Here is a 23,462-nt window from a genome sequence, read left to right as displayed (position 1 = left end):
CAGGAAGCTCTGTTGACAGCTTGTGCGGAGTGAGACTGACATAGATGTGCGACATTTAGGACTGCTGCTAAGGATGTACTGCCATGAAGATAGGCCAGCTGGTGAATGAGAAACAACTATGGGGCGGGTTGTGGCTGCTCAAGATGGTTTTAAACTCTGGAATGTTATGTTCTCATCTCCCCGAAGACTGAAAGGAAAGATCACCTGGGATCATTTTACTTCAAGTTTCCATCGTCAATCAAGATAAGTGAGAAACAGAAGGACATGATTAGCAGGTTAAAACAATATTGGATCAACATGTGTGGCCTTTATATTTAAACACAATGGAAAATACTTTATAGCAAGTAACTTCAAGAACTTCCAATAATTTACTTTATATAACACATTATACACAACAAAAACAGTTCTCTCTCCCCCTCTCTCGCTCTCTCTATATCTCTCTGGCGGAAGTTAATTCACTCAGTAAGTACGGCAGGGGCCTTCACCATGGTACACGTCCACAAATTCTTGCCAACTGTCCAAAATTCCAAAACAATTAGGAGGAAACATTCTTTCATGCGTCTCGGACGTTAGAGAAAGAAACCCTTTTTCTTAAATCAACTATCTGTCTAGTGTATCAAATTAAGAATCTCTTTCTTTCTTATTAACCTTTGTACATATTGTGATGGTGGTAGGTAACTAAACCTGCTCAGAAAATAAAAGAACCTAAAAACCATGGCTACTTCTAGTGAAGGGTGGAGGTTGTTAAGAGAGTTCTACCACTGGGACCACAAAGACAAAATGCAATATAAATACATTGGAAGATCTTGACGTATCTATGTTAGGCATGGAGGAAGACATGAGAATATCCTGAATAAACTTTAAGGCAAGACATTGAGGTGATTATTATATGTATTTACACTTACTAAAAAAAGAGGAGAAAGGGGATCTTGTGATTGGTAGGGCCCAATCACAAAGCTTAATTTACATGTGTCCATATACTTATGTGCATAACTAGTGCTTTAAATGGGCCGGTACTGTCCGGTACTGAGTACCAGCACTTTTTTATTATGTGAGGGAGAGTACCTGCACATCTCAAGATAAATGTAATACTTTTCATTGGAGAGTGCCGGCACTGCTCAGACACAAGCGGGTACTGGTACAGAGTACCTGCACTTCTCTGTTTCCATTTCAGGCCCTGGATATCTACTCCTACACCTAGGTGTATCTCCCACTTTATCTACCCACCTTTTTGATATTCACAGTGTGGATATTTGGACCTAGGTGTACACACATATGTCTCCACCCACTCCATTGGGGGAGGAGGGGCTCCTATGAATGAATTGGCGAGTATAAAGTTACTACCAGTAACGTATTACTAGTTGGTAAAGATTTACAAACAGAATAGTCAGAAGAGGCCAAGGTGGAGAGCTCTACCTGCAGGACTGTGAAATGCATTTTGTAGTAAATACTTCAAACTAATGGGTTAACTCTTCTCGGACTACAATATATAGTTTGTGAGTCTGGCCCAGTGTTTCAGGAACAACTGTTCTTTAGGCAGCCACTGCTTAGGATTCAGCAAGCCCTTGCATTTGTCTGTGATTTTCTTTCCACAGGACAGGGTAGTTGGCCCTTCTACTTGGCCTGGTGCCCAACCCCATTGTGCTAATAACCAAGCAAGTATCTTGGCACAGACACTCAGAGTATCACTGAGCCATCTGCCAAATCTACCCAGACTCACTGCATGTCAGCACTGCCAAGCGAGCGGAGGAAAGACAACAGTTCTAGTAAATGTTTGAGACAGTTTGTATTCAAGCATTTCTCTTATGTTGTCCACAATTACTCCTATCTAGCTTCTTAGGGCCAGATGTAGCAACCGTTTGCGAGTCGCAAACCGGAGTTTGCTATGCAGAAATGCATTTTGCGAGTCGGGACCGACTCGCAAAATGCATTTCCGACTCGCAAATAGGAAGGGGTGTTCCCTTCCTATTTGCGACTCGCAGTGGTATGCAATTCGCGGTCGCAAATGGAGTCGCAGTTACCATCCACTTGAAGTGGATGGTAACCCACTTGCAAATTGGAAGGGGTCCCCATGGGACCCCTTCCACTTTGTGAATGGACCCCAAAATATTTTTTCAGGGCAGGTAGTGGTCCAAAGGACCACTACCTGCCCTAAAAAAAATCCGAAACAAAAGGTTTCTGATTTTTTTTTAAGTGCAGCTCGTTTTCCTTTAAGGAAAACGGGCTACACTTGAAAAGAAAAAAAAACTGCTTTATTTACAAGCAGTCACGGACATGGAGGTCTGCTGACTACAGCAGGCCTCCATGTCAGTGAGTGCCCATAGTCGCTATGGGGCCGCAATTTGCGACCCACCTCATTAATATTAATGAGGTGGGTCTTTGCGACCCCATAGCGACTCGCAGACGGTGTCTGAGACACCGTTCTGCATTGCAAATTGCGAGTTGCAATTTGCGAGTCGCTTGGACTCGCAAATTGCAAGTCGCAATTTGCAAAGTACCTACATCTGGCCCTTAATGTCTAAGCATTACAAAATCTCTACGTTCCCTGCTTTGATCTTTTCTGGAGGAAGATGCAGTTCTGATTTCTGTATATCTAGGCCGTACCAAAAATGCAACTCTTTCAGCAATATCCACGTCCATACTGGTACAATGTCGAGGGGCATGGCTTACCGCCTAAGATGATGGATGCATATCTTGGAGACTCCCGGAGCTGGGCCCATAATCTGCTGTAACAAACACCTTGTTTGTGGCATCAAGCCATGCGATTGCAGCACTGATGATCCCTGATAACAGGTGGACACTGGCCTGTGATCGGCGTGCTGTGGGCTGCCTGGCACACTGATTTCTGCTCTCCCCAGTGCCTAAACGAAGATGGAAGCCAGAGCCATGTGAGACCTCGGGTTATAGACAGAGCAGCAGGCTGGGCGCCACGGCTGTCTGACCCCCGTACAGAGCTCAGACATGCTCCGTCCGCTGGGATGCCTCTTCCCCTCGCCACAGCTGAGGTGAGGAGTGGCGCGGGTGGGCCCGTGTGTGCGAACCCTGCTGAGCGGTGCGCAGCTGCAGCCCAGTGTGGCACTGGCAGGCCCACCGGCCTGGAGTGCCCCTGCTGGAGCTGCTTCTGATGACTACTGGGGACGAGAGGAGGACCCTGAATCGGGCTTGGGGTCGCCAGATCGTACTGAGGGGCCTAGGGGAACACAGACCGGGAGGAGGATGCTGGCGGGTGGGCCAATGTGGCTCAGGGGCCCTCTGTAGCGCAGGCAGTGCACTGGGCCGTGGGATGCACTGACCTGCTAGCTGACCGGACGCCCAGCTGAACCACAAGTGGCACATGGGTAGCGCTTCCCCTGAGCACCAACACAACCAGGTGCACCACCATTCTGCCACTTGAACCCCCTCAACACAGAAGCCACCCCAAGCCCCAAGATTCATCAGTGGCTTCGTGGCTCTAGGCACAGTGAGGTGCTGCTGGAATACACAAAGGAACGCCTGCAGTGGTACTTCAGTTGGAGGGAGCCGACCGTGACTTTGCTGAGTCCTGCATACATACCCATCATATTGCATGTGTGCTCTTAGTTAGCAGAGTTCACCTGTAAGCTACCGCACAGAGGCGCAGTCTGGAGAGAGGCGTGTGTCTCTCCCTGTGTGCTGAGGCTGAGGGCCACTGCCAAGACTCATGGGATGTACCTGGAATAAAGCTGATAATCCAGCTACTCACTCCCGCTCCACCACCCTGGAGCGCTCATTGACTCAGATATCAGATGACTATGTGTCCGCCACAATGGTGGCACCCCAAATGGACAAGCTGGATGATATTCTCAAGGAAATACGCAATTCTCATGTGGCTGTTGAACAACACTTCAGGGTCATAATGACCGACATCAGACTTCTTAAGGACAACCAGCACAAGTTGGCAGGTAGGGTCAAAACAAATAAACTGACAGCCTCCTCGCTATCTCCGTGCCAAGAAGAACACTCTGCATAAATTACAACCTTGCGCTGACGGGTAGAACAGCTCCAAGACACATGGATGATGCAGAAGGGAGAGCCCGGCAAAATAATGTTTGGATTGTGGGTGTCCCGGAGGGCCTCCACACCACTCAGTTAATAGAGGACTGGCTTTGGACTGTGGTGGCCCCATCAGGCCTGTCTGAACTGTTTACAGTGGAGAGAGCGCACCAAGTTCCTACAAGCAGGCCTATAACAGGGGTGCTGCCGCGTCCCGTGGTAGCCCCGATTTTTAACTTTAGAGACCGGGATACACTACTACGAGCTGTGTGTGAAAAGACACCTATCCTCATGGAAAATGCTAGGATTGCTTTGTTTCTGGATTATACAATTGCTGTTCAACGCTAACGCTCCTCTTTCCAAGAATTCAAAAAGCACTTGCGCACATCCAGCCTTATGTATGCGCTAATATTTCCAGCTAGACTAAAGGTGATTAATGACCAATGTACCTCCTTCTTCGACACTCCAGAAAAAGCATGGGACAGGCTGGAACAACACTTCCCAGATTCCCAGAGACAGAGACCACAGATACCAGCGCCTCCCAAAGCTCGCCAAACTCCTCGGTGACAGCGACAGGGCGTGTCCACTGGTGATTGCTCAGAGGCGGCACCCTCTACGCAGCAGACTCTGGAGGGTCAGCTGGAGGCGATTCAATCGAAGACCACTCTGCGAGTCACCAAACAGCCCACCAGTTCCAGCTCCTCACAGGGCAGTGTCTCAGATTCTGTTTTCAAGCGTGGCACTGTTCCCTTTGACTACCCCACAAATGACACATGATCTGTTGGGCTGACTGCCATGAGTATTACATGTGTACTAATGTTTTCCTTTTCAGATTACAGTCTGTGGCTTCAGTGTGTAGGATCGCTACCGGCCACTCAGGGCCAAACTGGGTTGCTGTTTGTGATGTACATAACATGATTGTTGCTACTGCTCTTGGATATGGCCATGCTGCATAGGTTATTCACTACCCCTGCCACTGATGTATAACTTTTTGTTATTTATTTCCTCATGCATAGTACCAGGGCCCCGGTCTAGATAGCCCATGATTATAGGCACAACTCCACCATCTACTTCTGATATACCCAATCATTTTGGAACTGCAGACCCCTTAAGCAAAGGCATTTTTTAAAAAAGGTTGATATATTATTTCTGGTTATATTGTTTGGTCCAACAATGGAATACCGCTGGACTGAGTATTTTGGGATGGTAGTTAACTGTCACCTGACTTATCTTTTGGAGGCACTTCGGTATGTGATATGAGGACGACCACTTTTAGAGAGAGGGGATTTGGCTACTTAAGAGATGAACACAGTGATAAGTGCTTATAATATTATCACTTGGAATGTGCAGGGTATGGGTTCTGTGTATAAAAGACAGAGTTCTGGTACAATTGCATAGGTGCCGTGCACACATTACATTCTTACAAGAAACCCACCTGACAACTCATGAGGGTCAGAAGCAAGGTAAAGAATGGAGGGGACAACTCTTTCATGCATCCTGATCCGCTTTCGCGCATGGCACTGTAATATGGCTCCGGGCTGGTGTCTTGTTTGCAGTGCTGGAAACTTGAATTGACATGCAGGTTTGCTATGTGCTGCTAAGCAGAAAATTAGATGGATAACAGTGTGCTGCGTGCATATATGCACCCAACAAGGAACAAGAAGTCTTCCTGTCTCATCTGTCATTAGCGTTGGCAGATTGGACATTATGGCGGTCATTCTGACCGCGGCGGTCGGCGGTCGGCGCCCGCCAAGCGGTTCCCGCCGAAAGACCGCACCGCGGTCAAAAGACCGCGGCGGTCATTCCGGCTTTCCCGCTGGGCCGGCGGGCGACCGCCAGAAGACCGCCGGCCGGCCCGGCGGGAAAGCCCCTTCAACAATGAAGCCGGCTCGGAATGGAGCCGGCGGAGTTGAAGGGGTGCGACGGGTGCAGTGGCACCCGTCGCGATTTTCACTGTCTGCTAAGCAGACAGTGAAAATCTTTGTGGGGCCCTGTTCCCGCCATCCTGGTTCCGGCAGTGGACACCGCCAGAAACAGGCTGGCGGTAAGGGGGTCGGAATCCCCATGGCGGTGCTGCAAGCAGCGCCGCCATGGCGGGTTCCCTGGGCCAGCGGGAAACCGGCGGGAAACCGCCGGCTCCCCTTTTCCGACCGCGGCTTTACCGCCGCGGTCAGAATCGCCAAGGAAGCACCGCCAGCCTGTTGGCGGTGCTTCCGCCGCACTCCGCCATGGCGGTCATGGACCGCCAAGGTCAGAATGACCCCCTATATCCTTGGGTGCCGGAGGAGATTTCAATGCATCCTAGACTGGTCACATGCTCCCATGCGTGTAACTGCTCTGGTGCGACAGGCTAACGCGCTGAGAAAAAAGATGGAAAGCTGGTGTCTCTCGGATGTATTGCAAAGCCAAAATACAGCAATGAAGGAATGTCCCAATACATTCCACTCCCGCTTTGATAGATTTCTCTGCCCTGCACACCTACAACCTAGCATTACACACACCACATACTTGAGGAAGACAATTTCTGATCACAATCCTCTTGAAATAACATTATGTTGGGGTTGTTTACTGTCTCGATCCCCACCTGGCATCTACAACTGACCCTGCTAGAGAATGTGGTTTTTAGAGAAACACTTCCCACCACAATTGATACGTATTTCTCTGTTTATGTTGGTACCGCCTCCTCTACACTAGTGGAGTGAAAGGCTTTCAAGGTGGTGATTAGAGGTACATCTATCAACACTATAGTGGGCGCTAGGAGAGAAATAGATTGGACGCTCGAACAACTAGAGCATGAGATGGGCCCACTTGAACATGCAGCAACCGAGAATGCTGAAGCTGCAGAAAAGTTGCAGGGGGCTCGACTCGCCTATGCTGAACTCCTTGAATGCCTCCGCATAATTGATAGTAAAGCATACACAAACAGAGCATATACAGAAGCAGACAAATCAGGAGCACTATTAGCTTGTTTAATTCAGCCAGACACCTCACCCACACCTATTCTCTCCATTATCACATTGATATAGGGCACAGTCAGGATGCAGTTTGAAATCAATGAGGCCTTTCAAGGCTTCCAAGCACGTCTTCATTCCTCCTCGACGGCTCGCGGATATAGCCTCGTTTTTACTTCAGGTGACATTGTCCAGAGTGACTGCAGGAGACAGGGAAGCCCTTGGCGCCTCCATTTCATCAGCTGAGTTATGTGGGTCTATTACAGAACTCACTCAAAATAAAACCCTGGGTTTGGACGGGATCCTGATTGAGTTTTACTCCACGTATGCATCCAAAGCCAGCGTTCTATATCTATGCCATTTTGAGAGGGCCCTCTCAAAATGGTGTGGAAATAGAACGCCGGCTTTGGATACACAACTGTTCATAAGACATTCTTAGGATTTAACCCAGGACTTCTTGTACTTAGTTTCACTGAATATGAAATATATTTATATGGACTTACATTTTACTTTTACTTGAGCCTTGAGAAAGCCCCATTCTTTCAGCCACCAAAGGGGCGAAACACGTGTCAGCTGGCTGTCTTTCTAGAACCTTACAATAGTAATAAATATATTTGGATTAGAAGTACGATTTCGACTTTTGATTGGACAAGCCATCTCTCAGAATTCTATCTAAGAACTAGGTCAGCATTTGAATCTAGGTGGGCTCACCTGTTTATCTATGATACTATGTAATAATTTGAGGAACAAGTGGTCCAAACATCATTTGGTGACCCACCACGTGATGGAATATGGGTATTAATTGATGGAAGAGGAGTATTGGACCTTTGGAACAATTCATTTGACTTTTCCCAGAGTGCCTACAGCAGATAGGGAAGCCCTTGGCGCCCCATTTCAGCAGCCAAGATATGTGGGTCTATTACAGAATTCACTTGAAATAAAACCCTAGGTTCGGAAGGGATCTCGATCAAGTTTTACTCCATGTATGCAAATTGACTGGTGCCACAGTAGAGTTAGTAGAGTTAGAGGAAGGCTCACTATCACCCTCTACCAGAGAGGCGCATGTGACCTCCTTGCTCAAACCCAGAATAATCACCCACAGAACTGACCTTGTACAGACCACTATCTTTATTAAACACTGAATATAAGATTTTAAGTAAGGTCCTTGCACGTAGGTTGCTTCTGCTGCTCCCGCGACTGTTACATGTCAACCAACGTGGTTTAGTTCCTCGGTGCAATACTTCCCTGAATATTTATCGCTTATTTCATATAATGAATGCAATTTGGGGACGATACTAATTTGCTGACTGTATATCTCTAGATTTCCGCCAAGTCTTTGACACCCTGGGATGGGACTTTATGTTAGCAGCGTTAGCTCGTACGGAATACCTCAAGCCTATATCCAGTGGGTCAACATTTTATATACGGTGCCCTCGGCCAGGGCTAGGGCCTCACATCTCTGACTCCTATCAGGTGTCGCAAGGGACTCGGCAGGGATGCCCACTATCACCGCTCCTGTTTGTACTGGTGATGGAACCCACAGAGCAATGTATTTGTCAAGAGTCCAGGGAAGGGGGAGTACCTGTGGATCATACGATCCACTCCACATCATTATAAGATGATATGATCCTATATCTGAAGGACCTACAGACAGGCTGGAAGGCAGAGCTCATCTGCTGTCTACTTTTGAAGATCTCGCTGGTCTCCATATAAATGCCAACAGGTCCTGCACCTTCCCTTTTGCTGTCACCCAAATGGGCCCTACCCTGCAGTTTAGCAACACAAATATTTTGGTGGCGTCCCAAACATTCTACTATCTTGGCATCCAAGTTTATCTTGAGACACATGACCTACAAGAGGGCAACCTCATGTGACTGATTGCCTCCCTTAGATCCCAGGTGGCTTTGTGGACTAATTTGCCCCTGTCTGTGGCAGGACATCTAACCTTGGTAAAGATGGTTATGATAACGCGCCTCCTGTATTACTTTGTGAACCTACTGGTAGTGGTACCGGCATGGGTGTTCAGGTTGTTAAATACAATGCTGCTCGAGCTCACCTGGGGTGCTGGACGCTGTAGGGTCAGCCGAACTTAACTACAGCTACAGATGGATGGGGGTGGCATTGGTGCCCCTGACTTTAAGGCCTACTGTCTAGCAGGACAACTACAATGGCTGTCCTATTGGTTGGCATGGCACAATCTACCAGAAATAGGCTGCACTGCAGAGCAAATTGACCGTGGTCAACTGCACAGATTAGTGAATCTAGGTGTAACCATACCACACCCAAGTTCTCTTTTACTGTGCATAGCCCTGGCTTATTGGAAAATGGCACTGAGATACAGTGCTCCTACTTTACCTTATGCACCAAATAGCCCACTCTGTGGTCTCCCTACATCATCTGCTGCATTAACTACATGCAGGTTGCATCCCTGGGAGCAGGCGGGGGGACTGAGAGTGGGCTCATTGTTCCTGGATGCTACATTGAGGTCACATACTGATTTTGTGAACACCCGTGTACTCCCAGAAGCTCTTTTTTTTAAAACACACCAGCATACTCCGCTATGTACGGCAGCATTGGCCACCAGGTGGGAAAGAGCCATCATGCAGGAGCTACATCAGGCACTACATCCCACGGGACATTGCAGTCACCTCATACAATGGCTCTATTGTGTGCTTAGGGCACACCTCACGACACCCCTTATTTCCTTAAAAACCACATGGGAGACAGATTTAATTTGAGAAATATCAGACAGGGACTGGGCCTGCTTATTGGAATACCCCAAGAAAGTCTCATGCAATATGAGATTTAAATTCATTCAATTCTCCATATTACATAGCGCATATTTAACACCACACAGAATTAATATAATGTTCTTCACCGCCACTTTCACATTGTTGTAGGGCTTTAGATGCAGACTTCCTACATATGTTATGGACTTGACCCCTCCTGTTAGCCGATTGTGAAGGTACCTCAGCAGCACTGTTGGATCTGGCTTAGACCAATAGAATATACCAGCTCAATGTCCCTTAGGTATACACCCCATGCAGAGGAGCTCCAAAGTGATCATATGCTTTGCCGACTTAGCCCTGCTACTGGCAAAAAGTCTTCTAACGATACACTGGAAATCCCTGCAGGCTTCCCGGGTGGATCAATGTCGTGAAGAGGAGGCACACTGGGGGCCAGCGGAAAGCATGACATGACGGCGGGAGGAGTATAGAGGCGTATAGGTGTGTCCGCAGAAAACCCCTATCTCTGGATTGGGATGCCCTATAGGAGGGATTCAAGGAGCAACAGACAGCACCAGACTGAGAAAGATGAACACACATATGTCTGACTGGTGCTTTGGAACACAACCTTTCTCTACAGCCCTCAACCATTTTATCTTCCTCTATTAGAGATGCTGTAGATAGCACATTTTTTAACACAACTGGAGGTACACAGAGCCTAGCTCCCCCACAGCAAGAATACCACTGTAGCTCCCTCCTCATACACAGTCCTCTTACAGAATTACACATTCTTATACGCACTCCTTCCCACAAAAGACCCCAACATAAGGTGATGCAGGCAGTTTGGGGGAAAGGGGGCGAAGTTTACACTGTGTGCCTCTCTTACATTGCATTATATATCAAGATCTCTTCATGTATCATTGATTAAAATTATTATTATTCTTTTTTTTGTATGATGTGTAATGCCTTGTTCTCAGAGTAAAATGAGATAGATGTATTTCATATTGATAAAATGCAATAGCGTTTGTGTTAAAAAAAAAAAACACTTTTACAATATCAGGCCTGTGCAGCTTGTCTACTATCCACCAGAGGGTAACTACAGAAAAAGTCCCTACAGGCCCAAGTACTCTGGTTAAAAACGAGGGTGTAAAGTCCTGTTGAGAGGGGTCCGCACCATTCACTGTCACCCCCCTCGTTGAAATAGGATCCCTCCATGGAACCACGTTCCCCACACAATGATGAGAAGCCACAAGGGAATCAGCTCCAAAAGCACACTCAATTTTCAAACCTGAGCAAAAATATTCACTGAGAACACTTGCATATTGAGGGCCTTTTGTTCTAGTGAGGAAAAAATACAATTGCATGTTTACCGAGACTCTTTCTGAACTGTTCCCCAAAGAGCATTCCTCAAAAATTTTGAAAAGATCTCTTTATTAGCCATATCAATCAGTTTTTGATTGATCTTACAGAGTAAAGTCCTCTGTGTTTTACCAGCATAGCAGATTTGGCATTCTTTAGAAAGCTGAATGTTTGTTGCACCAACTACCGAGAAGTAAAATTCTGACAAAAATGCCCTACTGGGGGCTTTATCCAGTATGCTACCCAGGATACAACCATTATCAAACAATGAGTCTTGACAAGCTCTTAAGGCTAACTGAGATCCTTACCTTACAGTGCCATAAATCAATCATCTTAAAAATCGCCTTGGGTCCTGATCCCTACGCTTCCTAAGACATGATTTAAGGCAATCTGTGGCATATAAGATATGCCACCATACTTTCGACCTATGATAGTGGACTTGGGATGTAGGGCAGTCTCCCTCTAGACTGCATACTCATGGCCCTTACCCATAACAAGTCTGGTGGAGAATGAGGTGCCTGCATCCACATCTTCTTGTACTTCAGCATCTTTATCAAATTAATCTCAATCTCTGCACTGTGTTTTTTCACTAATGTAACAATATGCCTCATTATGTTATTCACTAGCAGGAGAAGAACCTGATATAGCCTCTTTTTGCATCACCTCTGGAATCAAGGGTAGGTTGGTGGATCCATATGTGCCAGAGTGGCAGTTGTAAAAGGCAATGACATGTAGCTAACATCAGCCGTGCCCCATCCTTTAGGGCGGAGGGACCACGCCCCCCACCTTTTGCCCCTAATGAAGAGTGTCCGTCAAGCTGAGCAAAGGTCAGCCTGACAGACACTTTTCATGTTCAGATCAGGCAGCCAGGAGCGAGACATGCGCAATTTGCGCAAACTCCTGGCTGTCTGAGCTGCACTTTGCTGGGCTGAAGAGATCACAGCTCCTATGGGTGTGAGAACCTCGGCTCAGCAAAGGTGCCTCAAGGCCCTCCCCCTCGGTGACGAGGGAAGCGCCATTCATTGACTTCGACCTGGGCGCTTCAGGCTTAAACCCTGAAGCGCCCAGAGCAATTGTGTCAATCAGTGACACCTCGTCACAGAGTGGGGAGGGGTCAGAAGTCTCACTAACCCCATCCCACTCTGTGACGAAGTTGGGCCTGCTGCCTTCCCTCACTGGCTGACCTAAGGTCAGCCAGAGTGGGAAGGCAGCAATCCCAACCCCCTTGGACCTCCGAGCTGAAGTTAAGTGTGTGTATGTGTGTTTTTTAAATGAATGTTTGATGCATGCGTGTATGTTTGAATGTTGATGAGTGTTGTGAGTGGATGTGCATGCATGTGTGAATGAATAAGTGTGAGTGTGCTTCCGCACGCCCCCCCTCCCTCCTAAAATTACTGGCCGCCACTGGCTAACATTACCCAAAAAACACCCCCCAAAAAAATAGCTGCTGAAATTGACAAGGGGGCACTCAAGCTTCAATGGCCAAACCATGGCAGCCAGCCACCAAGCTAATGCTGTACTATCAATAGACTGTAGAGACATGCAGTACAGAATACAAAATAGGCCACGCTGCCTAAATAATCCTCTGTAAGTGGTAGGACGCCCATCACAACATTTCAACCACCCGAGTAATGCTCCCACCTGCCATGCAAGGTCATGTTTCTTGGTCAGGAAAACATGCATTCACCAATATCCTGAACTTTGTTCTTTTCCCTTTCCAAACTCTGGCTATGTGTCTTGTTCGTGTTACTTGTACTTGCAGAACCCATACTAATCAGTTATGAATAATTTGCTGAAAGGAAATTGTGGTGTTATTTAGATGGCCTATTCTGTTCAGCAAAATTCTACAGTGGTAAAAGGTGTGAGATTATCGTACTTTTTTTCCATAATTATTTACAGGTTGTTGCTAATTAATACATCAACAATCAGAAATTAAATATATACCGGATGCATACATTTTAAGCAGCTTAATTTTTTAGCATAATAAATTGAACTGCATATTTTAATGCACTGTTTATCATTAGCCAGTAGATGTTTAATAACGTATAATTAGACGTGGGAAACACCAAATCTGCCAGCTTATGCATCTTTGTGTCACAGAACCTCACTATTACAGCCCATCTAAAATCTCTAAATAAACACCTGATGTTTTAAATATTATCAGAGCCAGTTAGTTACCTTTATTTTGAGACGGCTGCATCAGTGTTAGAATTTCATTTGTAAATATAAGAAACAGAACACACAATCCTTACAAACTGCAAACAGCCACAGAAATCAAGCAACACACACCTGAAGAAGTGAAACCGGTACTCCAGTTCTTTCTGTAGCTCCTGGTCCAGCTTATTCCTGAAGAACTCCTCACGGTCAACCACCAGGAACTCTGTTTCAGCCATACAGACGACAGTGGCGTTCCTCCGCAGACTCTTGAGTAAGGCCACATCCTACATGTGGGGAGCCAATGCAAAGACATGAGCGGCCATCCTAAAATAACAGATGATTACATGAAGTATACTGCCCACCTTAGTTGACGCATTCTCGCCAGGTTCAAAGGGCTGAAAATGTCAACTGTGGCGTAACATTCAATATGCTGCGAAAAATCTTTTGATTTGGGGGTGGGCTGAACATAATTGTCTCCTCATTCGTCTATTAAGCCAGTAACTGATGATTAATGTGGCCTGTGAGGAGATTGGTAAGGATTTTGCATGCTTAATGGTACAGAGAACTCATGGCAGTCAGAATCTGCAGGCCAATGAAATATGCACGTCATTGTGCTCCTTCTCATCAGGACATCATTTTTCCAAATCCGGCCTTAAAACTGGAAACATAGGGGGTCATTCCGACCCTGGCGGTCCATGACCGCCAGGGCCGGGGACCGCGGAAGCACCGCCAACAGGCTGGCGGTGCTTCCTAGGCCATTCTGACCGCGGCGGTGAAGCCGCGGTCAGAAAAGGGGAACCGGCGGTTTCCCGCCGGTTTTCCCCTGGCCCAGGGAATCCTCCATGGCGGCGCTGCAAGGGGATTCCGACCTCCTTCCCGCCATCCCGTTCCTGGCGGTTTTTACCGCCAGGAACAGGATGGCGGGAACGGGTTTCGTGGGGCCCCCTAACAGGGCCCCATAATGATTTTCAGTGTCTGCTTTGCAGACACTGAAAATCGCGACGGGTGCCACTGCACCCGTCGCACCCCAGCAACTCCGCCGGCTCCATTCGGAGCCGGCTTCATCGTTGCTGGGTCTTTCCCGCTGGGCCGGCGGGCGGCCCTTTGGCGGTCGCCCGCCGGCCCAGCGGGAAAGCCAGAATGGCCGCCGCGGTCTTTTGACCGCGGTGCGGTCATTCGGCAGTTCCCGCTAGGCGGGCGGCTATCGCCGCCCGCCGCAGTTGGAATGACCGCCATAATGTTTTCCGCGAGTTGTAATGATGGGTTGCTTTCACTGAACACAATGTATCAACACACTTGATAAAAATGATTTATAACCGAAAAGCCCAGGACTAGATCTAGAAATGGTGACCTGATGACATATATCTCAATCATACTATTTTTATGCCTGCAATGCCGCAAATCCTAGTAAGGCTCCAGTTCTGCCCTCACACTAAAGTCAATTCCCTAGGTCTGTTGTTACGGCCTGATTAAGAGTTTGGAGGACATGTTACTCAGTCACAAACGTGACGGATATCCCATCCACCGTATTACGATCTCCATAGGCTATAATGGGATTGTAATACGGCAGATGGGATATCCGTCATGTTTGTGACAGAGTAACCGCCCTCCGCCAAACTCTAAATCAGGCCCATCGTCCCCATCACTGCTGCTGGAAGGCAGCCGCCTACATTTACCATCCTTTTTTAGATGAATCTGTTTGGGTCTTTCCTCAGCCTCTCTCTGACATGAACAATTCATTTTTCTCTGTGTCTTGGGTCAGTTAATGGCTAGTGGACTGTATCTTTGAAGGTTATTGTAAGTTACAACTGAATCCCCTGGACCTCAGGTCCAATGGCACTTCAAATGGATAAACAGGTCCAGCTTGGTCTAGATTTGCACCCCAATAACAAAAAGGTCACTAGTAGCTTCACTGATCTAGCATTAGTATTGGACAAACAGCAGACAGCAATGAGCCGGAAATCGAGGGAGTTTGCTCAAGTGAAGATGGGAAGTGTTAGTGTGGATGAGTGAGCATTCTGTTGCACATGAAAACAAAGAGGGGAGAAGGGAAACTGATTTAGCACCAGTGTGGGGCACAGTGATGTCTGCATGTACAGGCGATCATACAAACGGCATGGCAATTAGACCACTGAGACACTAGAAGGGGTACAACACACAGAATATGAAAATTTTATGATGGATCTAAGCTGGTTACTTAGATGTGGTATGTTACAGATGATGCACTGTAAACCAGTTTCTATGGTGCCCATGAACCACTACAGTGACACAGAAATTAACAAGCATATTTTTAAGCTAACTTAATGGCTATTGTCACCAACTGATACGCTTTTTTTAACTATGGATGATAAATTGTATAATTTGATGACTGAACTAACTGAATGTCTTTACTATTTGATAACTTGGTTGCATACCCATTCCACTAGGAACTATTGTTATTTTGTTTTGTCATTGTGCCTGGTTCCAAGTTGTTCTTAAACGTCAGGAAGTGACATATATGGAGCAATAAATCACTATCTTTGAACTAAACTCAGCGACCCAGTTCACCCTTACTGTTCTTGTTGTTTGGTAAGCAAACTTGCTTCAGCAGACAGTCAATGCTATTTATGAAAGAGCAGCCAACGTATGAAGTATATTGACGACATTCTGATACTATTTGGTTTGGATGAAAAAAAAAAATTGTCTTATGTCTCACTTTAAAAAAAAATGATTTGGAAAAAATAGATGAACAAGTTCATCTCTTTTTCCTCTTGACTTTCCAAAATTATCGGCAAGCACTCACCAAGAATAAACCCAGCGGTAAAACATCTTGATTATGACAAGAAAGTACTGGATTACTATACAAACTTTGAAATTTCCCAAAGGGTGATAAATACGAGAACTGCAATCCCTGATGCTGTGAGACAGGATCTCCTGGTTACTGAACCTGCTATGCAGACTTACCCCAAAACTGGCTCCTTTCCTTAGCAATATGGGTTCAGGATCCAGCAAGGCGCTGCTGCCATCATCATCCTGTGTGATAGCAATGACCCCTGAGAAGACAAAGTAGAAACTGTCGCCACGGTGACCTTTGCGCACCACAACCCGTCTTCTGCCGAACCTGGGAAATGATGAGAAAGGAGCATATGTAAATCTTCACATGTATTGGATCTCCTAATAATGGGATCAACATGTTTGGCGTACAAGGGAACTGAGGCACAAGGAGATAAATTGATTTTCCCACAATCATATTGTTTGATGAAGTGGGAAAGCTATTAAGAAAAATGAGACTCATCGTTATAAATTGACAACCGTTCCTCTGGATCACAGCTCCTCCCTCTAATGCTGGTCTTCGAAAATGTAAAGCACTACTACTCTCATACATCATTACCATACGTGCATATATTGAAAAAGCAGAAACCCGAGCCTGGTACCACTACACATTTCAGAGTCATCTCTCTTGCTTTTGCAAACATGAGAAAGAGACTAGTCAATGCTAGGAAGCTTTGCAAGTAAGGCATAAGTAAACAGAGAGGTAAGTCGGTACTACTAAGTTACTGGTGCCAATGTAGGTCCAGGAGGGGAAGGTTTGTGCTATATTGCATAGCATGTACATTAATTTTATGTGGGTATCCTTACAATTGGGCATATATAACTGACCATCTGGGAACTATGACAGACAAACCTGTGTTGAAAGTTAGAGGATAGGTCTTTCTTTCCCTAGTAATGCTCGCCCCCTTACCTTTGGGTAAAGGGGCAGGCTCCAGCCCCTATCATACACCACCACCTCACTTTTTTGCCACAAACCTTCGATAATAAACAACCCGAGCCAGCATAATCTGCATGGGCTTGCTGTAGTGTCTGAAGCTAAGGATTCCTCTCATCATTCGAATGATAAACCGGATGTCATGGTGGGAGCGATCCTCAGGCTTCCGTAGGGTGATCTCAATGGCCTTTTCAGGAAATGTAAACTGCAGGAAAGCAAAAAAAGCAGGGGTAAGAGGAGCTCCCACGAATGTTGTGGCTTGATCGGGCACACCATTTACTTTTGGGCAGTTTGTGACATGATCAGGAGTGGTTGTTTACAAGAGAGTGTGTGTGACAAAGACAGAAAGACAGACAGAGTGAGAGACAGTGAGAGAGGGACCTACGGGATCCAAAGGTTTTCTCTCAAGGGCCCACTGTTGTCTGTGATCTCTCAGTAGAATTCATCAGTAGATTTACATCTGCACACAGGACATCTCTCTTCCTGGATAGCAGATAAGGGAGGGAAGCAGCAGCTCTGATAGTGGTGTGAATTTTGCCACTTCCCTCTTGTGGTCACATTTCCTGGCACCACCTTTTTTGCAATGATGTGCCTACGTAGAATGCAGATGGATAGGCCAATGAATGCAACGTCTAAACACACCTCAAATGAGCAAGTGCCTGTAAATAGACAATGGGAGAGACTGTTACCATTTTGGCATTTCTTACCATTTCCACCAGCCAATAATGCCTGTTGGAATGAACTTCATAGCCTTGGAGAGGACCTGGGCTGGAAGTTGGAACTGGACTGTCCCTACAGAAGCAGGGCAAAGATTGATTTGGATTTAGCTGATCACTCTCTAAAGTGGCACAGTGGACAAGAAACAATGGACTGGAATTAATTATGAGCGACTGCCAGTGCCTGAGATTGATTCAATCATTCTTTCTATCACTCAACTGTTTGTTAAAATGGATGTCCTGAGTGTGACAGGTATGCTCTACATGGGTTGCATGTTTATTGAGTCACCCAACCCGAGCTGCAGCTCACTGTGAAGGACCAAGTAGACTGGGATGGAATGTTCCTTTAGGAGCAAGACCAAGACAGATTTTGATACAGGCTGACACAGACGAAACGTGGCACAATGGGTGAAAAACAATGGACTGGAATTTGGCCCATCTGATCGCAAGTGACTCAACTTAATTTAAGCATTCCTTCCATCACTTTACTGTTCGTGCTTTGCGCCACAGCCAGCAGGGGCATAGCCATAAGCCAATGACACAAAACTGTTTGATTGCCTTTTGCTGTGTGGTCCCTCACCTTTGATAAGCACCAAACCAGTGATTCTTGGCAGTAGAAGGTGGTGCTCTAGGTGGTCAGCATAAGTCTTTATCTTATCATAAGGAATACACCTCTGGTTTCATCATAAAAGAAGAGGTGACTAGATCCTAGATGCCACACAAATGCCTAGATGAAGGGAAAAAGCTAAGGGCCTGATTTATTTAGATATTGGTAGACGTGTTACTCCATTACAACGGTGATGGATATCCCCTCCGCTGAAATCTAAATCCCATTATGTCCTATGGAATTTAGATTTTGGCGGAAGGAATATGTATCACCGTTGTGACAGAGTAACCCGTACAGTAATATCTAAATCAGGCCCTAAGGCATTGATGTTTTAAGTCCCATTCTAATCCCCCGAAAAGCATTAGAATCCTTCATTTTGTCTTCAAAAATATTTAATGTACTTCGTTATAAGAGCAAAAACTAATCACAATGCCGCATCAGAGGGTTTTCCTTACTGCTCTGGAGACCACCAGTTAGCTAATATCAACAAATTGTAACTACTGTCACACTGAATGTGTAGCTCACTCTGAAGTGCTGCTCTCTAATGCCAGTATGATACATGACGAGATGAGCACAACCGCAGACGCACAGAAGATGATGGGTCAAGCCTGTTCGATGATAAAAGCGCTCACTTTTAAAGTGTACGTGCTCAGAGTAGTGCAAGGGAAAAGACTGCTTGCTGTGTGCTTAGAGCAGCGCCCAGAGAAATATTCCCTGTCACTGAGTTCCAGCATTTGGAGTTTGGCAGCGGTGCCGAATCGCTTCAGACCCAAGGACAGGAAATAATTTCAAAATGAGCATGTTAAATATGCTGAATTGTCCATCACACGTGTACCCTTTTGGGGTGCAGGCACATTAATATTAAAGCCGGCAGACCTCCAGGAGAGAGCCAGTACTAGGACCTGCACTCACACTTACAGCATAAAGAGAATTCATACATGTAACACAATCAAACAACATGCAGCTCACATTTGTCAGAGACTCTAAAAGTGAATTCCATTCCATCCTTTCTAAAGTTGAGTGGAACTTTAGAAGCTTTTAGTGGGCCCAGGTTAGCAACTATTCAGACACCTGCAGAATTTTCTATGGTCTCCCTTCCTTCCATTCTATGCTCATGTGCAAAAGGGGTGATTTGCTTGGTTCTCTGGAAAAAAATGGAAAACAATGTAGGGATGCTCTCAATCCTACCTTAATATTGCCCTATTCTATATGTCAAGATGGTGAGTACATAGAACCGATACCACTCTTCACAATGGAGACACTGCAAAGATAGAGAAAGCGGTAAGTAAAGAGAGAGAAACAGTGAGAGAGAGGTAAGGAAAAAGGGGGTAAAAAGTGAAAAAGAAGAAACAGGCTGTGACTGCTTGACCAAGCAACCACTGGAGTCAAAGAGGCTTTGTTAGACCAGCTTTCCATCCATCTCAGGCCACATATCCTGTATAGCAGGAAGCACAGACTTTCTAACATTAAGAATAGGAATAATCATATAAAGTCATATACCAATGGAAACTTCTCAGTGCACCTGTAGAGCAGTCTCTGGCAGTAAGGGAACTTCATTTTTGTAAACCACTACCTCCAACCTGTATTAGGAAATGCTTCAGCAGGAAATACCCAAGCCATTAAGTGAAAAGACTCACACTGAAACTTGCCTAGATCTACTGCCCCACTGCCTGTATTTTCAATATAATGTACAAATCAGACAGAGAAGACAAAATTAAAATCTCTTTCTTATTTCATATCCCATGATTGGGTATCCATGATTTTTTTTTTAAACATACTTTATTGATCTTCATCAGTAACATTCAAAGCACATTGGGCGTTCCGATTATCGCATACTATGACTTTGCAACAAGTTTATCTCCATCATCAGTTTCAGTTTCGCATATCAGGGACATAGTGTTCTATTGTATATATCGAACAATGCATGTCTTTTAAGTGTGGTCTATACTTATCTAATTACCTTGCTAATGTTGCCCCTCTCCTCCTGCTGTCTTGCAGCATCCGTACTCCTATTGCAAGTGCCTGCCTCCTTCCCACTCTCCCCCTCTTGTGCCACGCTGCTCCAAATTACTATTGTGTGCCTGATGTCTGTTGCTGTGTCGGGTGTCCCCCAGCTGGCCCAGTCCCCCTCTCCTTGATCTACCTCCTATTTTCCGATTATTGGGCGGTGTGGCTGTGCTGCCATCGTCCATTATCTGAGGTAGTGAGCGTCCTCCTGCTCTTGGGGATAGTGTATCTTCCCGGGAAATTTTACCCAGATGTTCCATGTCGTATACTAGGGTATTCCATGCTTGGGCCCTATCCATCTTTCCCTGACCTCGCTTAGCTTCTCGGTTTCTCACCGTCTCCTCTGCCTTCGTCCATTTCAGCACTTCACGTTTCCAGGTTGCGCTCTGGGGACCCCGTACTGCTTTCCAATTCTTCCCCTATTCCTCTTTTTGCCAGTAGAAGAGCTAAATCCTGGAACTGGTTAATCACTTTATGACGAGCCGTATGGGTGTAACCTCTGAGCAAGCAATGTCTGGAATCACAGGGAACCTCACGGTCAATGATTTCGGCTAATGTGGTAATAACGGAGATCCAGAACTCCCCTGGCACTGGACAAACCCAGAACATGTTGAAGAATTCCACCATTTCCTCAGCAGATCTTGGACATCCAGCCTACACCATACCAAAATGCCTCCGAAGCCTGCCCAGCGTCAAATATGCTCTATGCAGGACATATAAGTTTATAAGTTTTAAACAAGCATTTCTGGAGACCTTAAGGTTCAGGTCAATATGTCCCTCCAGCTTTCATCCGTAATTAAGGTGCCCAAGTCCTATCCCCATTTTCGTTTGAGAGCCGTGAGTGCTTGGCATAGCGCTGCCCGTATTCTCCTATAAAGGCATGTTACTGCTTTATGGGTGCCAGTGGCACTTGTCAGATATTGACAGACGCTCGAAAGGGGAGGCTCCGCATGTCCCTCCTGCCAATGCCTGACCACCGCCTCAGTGACCGCTCTGTGAAGGAGAAAGTGTCCTTGGGGCAGATTATAGCAAGGTCGGAATTCTGCAAAAGGTAAGAAGGAGTTAGCTTCGTACAAGGCCCCCATGGAGGTTGCCCCTGCCTTTATCCAACCCGAGAGCCTCCTCCAGTTGTCTCCATTAAGCAGAACCAACAGACACTGCAATGGGATTTTGGATGCATAAGGTATAGCACAACTCGATCTACGGAGATAATGTAGCCAACAAATGTGCATTACTTTTAACTCGATGGGTCTGGATGTAGCAGGGGGATTCAGGCAGAGTACAATTTTAGCTAATGACAGGAGGTCCGAAGCAAAGGATGGGAACTCCCTCTCTGGCATCATGAGGTTCGCTATCCATTGGATCAGCCATTGCAGTTGCACTGCAAAATAATAGGTTTCAAAGTCAGGAACGGTCCGCCCCTCATCCACCATCAGCCTCTACAGCACAGCGAGTGGAAGCTGCCATCTACCAGATGCCCACAAAAAGCTGATAATCAACGAGTTCAGCTCCCTGAAGAAAGCTTTTGGGATCCATATTGGGAGAGTGACGAAAAAATATAGTAAGCGGGGTAGAGCGATCATTTTCATCAGTGCGACTTGCCCCGTTACTGAGAGGGGTAATCATTCCCAGAAGGACATGTTGCTGCGGAGCCCACGTAGTGCCCGCCTCACATTCCCTTCCATTAGGTCAGCTCGACTTTGATCAACATGTACTCCCAAGTAAGCCAGGCAGTATGGCTCCCACTGCAGGTCACCAAGGTCTGGAGTGGCTGGCCGGCACACTATCACAGGGAATAAGCTAGATTTTCGCCAGTTGACTCGGAGGCCCAATAGAGTGCCAAAACGGTCCAATATGCACCTTACCTTTAAAGGGCACCCTCTTCATCACCTAGGAAGAGCAGAAGATCATCTGCATATAGCGCAATATGGTTGTACCCCGCTACCCTCAGGCCTTTATGGGCTTGTCCCACTAGAGCCATGTGTGCGAGTGGCTTGATAGTAAGGGCAAAAAGAAGGGGGGAGAGCGGGCAGCCCTGTCTGGTTCCCCTCTCCACCCGATAGTCTTGCGAAACGGTCCCATCCTTGCGGACTCTGACTAGTGTCATGGTGTAATAGGCTACAAATTATTCGCCAAGGCCAAACTTACGTAGTACTTCGTACAGGTACTGCCATTCTAAGCTATCAAAAGCTTTCTCAAAGTCTATAGCGAAGATTACTACGTTATTCTTATTGTACATGTCTTCATCTAGTAAGATGAATAAGCAGCTTATATTAAGGGCTGTATGGCGTCCTGGGATGAACCCTGCCTGATCTCTGTGGACCAGGTGTGGCATATGACGCAATAGGCGCGTAGCTAGTATTTTGCTTAGTATCTTGTAATCCACTGACAGCATCGACAATGGTCGATAAGAAGCTACGGTGGTGGATAGCTTCCTTGGTTTTAGAAGAGGAATGATGAGGGCTTCCCGAACCAAAGATGAGAGAGCGCCAAATATCTTGGCTTCCTCATACATACAGATCTGTTTCGGGCCTAGTGTTGCCATGTATATTGAGTCAAATTCAACCAGGAGACCATCTAGTCCCAGGGTCGTATTGTGAGCCATACTTGTGATGGCGGCCCTCACCTCAGTGAGCTTGATGGCTGCTCCCAAGGAATCCGATTCTTACTTCGAGACTTTTGGGAGGGTGAGGCGTGATAAAAAATCTCAGATGTCCATCATAGATGGTCGAACTTTACTTGTGTAGAGGTCCGAGTAATAACTGCAAAATTCTCGATTAATTGCAGCCTGGCAGTATACTGCCTGGCCTGAGGAAGTATGCAGTTAGACTATGACCAACTCTATTTGCTGGGTTCGCCAGCCACACCAGAAAGGAACTCGCATGGTTGCCCCTGAATGCGTCTGTGCTATATAAGCTGTATAATCATAGCAGCCTAGCCTTTCAACCTCTACCGTCACCTTCTCTCGGGCATCAATGACTAATGCCTGAATATCTGGGTCATCTGGGCACCTCAGTCCTAGCACTCGTAACTCTTGCTCCGCTTTCTCCCTGTCCTTAAGTAACGTGTGGCATACACCTTTAGGTGCTGAAAGGCATCGCCCTCCAATCACTGCTTGAAAAGCATCCCATCACATCAGTCTTGAGTTTGTGAATTCTTCATTTGACCCAAAATAGGCTGTTA

The 23,462-nt window shown here is 46.3% G+C and overlaps 1 protein-coding gene across 2 annotated transcripts in view; it reads right to left on the bottom strand.

Annotated features, from left to right (window-relative positions):
* LOC138261674 (cyclic nucleotide-binding domain-containing protein 2-like) overlaps positions 1 to 23,462 on the bottom strand; it is a 365,490-nt gene that overhangs the window by 163,384 nt on the left and 178,644 nt on the right. For both annotated transcript variants that reach the window (XM_069210917.1, XM_069210916.1), the window contains exons 4-6: positions 16,991 to 17,154; positions 16,148 to 16,304; positions 13,337 to 13,488 (exon numbers count right to left, since the gene is read on the bottom strand). In XM_069210917.1, the coding sequence (XP_069067018.1) occupies positions 13,337 to 13,488; positions 16,148 to 16,304; positions 16,991 to 17,154 (473 nt within the window). The remainder of the gene's footprint in view (positions 1 to 13,336; positions 13,489 to 16,147; positions 16,305 to 16,990; positions 17,155 to 23,462) is intronic.

Source organism: Pleurodeles waltl, chromosome 10 (genome assembly GCF_031143425.1).
Source record: "Pleurodeles waltl isolate 20211129_DDA chromosome 10, aPleWal1.hap1.20221129, whole genome shotgun sequence".
Taxonomy (NCBI): Eukaryota; Metazoa; Chordata; class Amphibia; order Caudata; family Salamandridae; genus Pleurodeles; species Pleurodeles waltl.
Note: the sequence above shows the minus strand (reverse complement) of the source record. Positions and strands in the feature narration are given on the sequence as shown.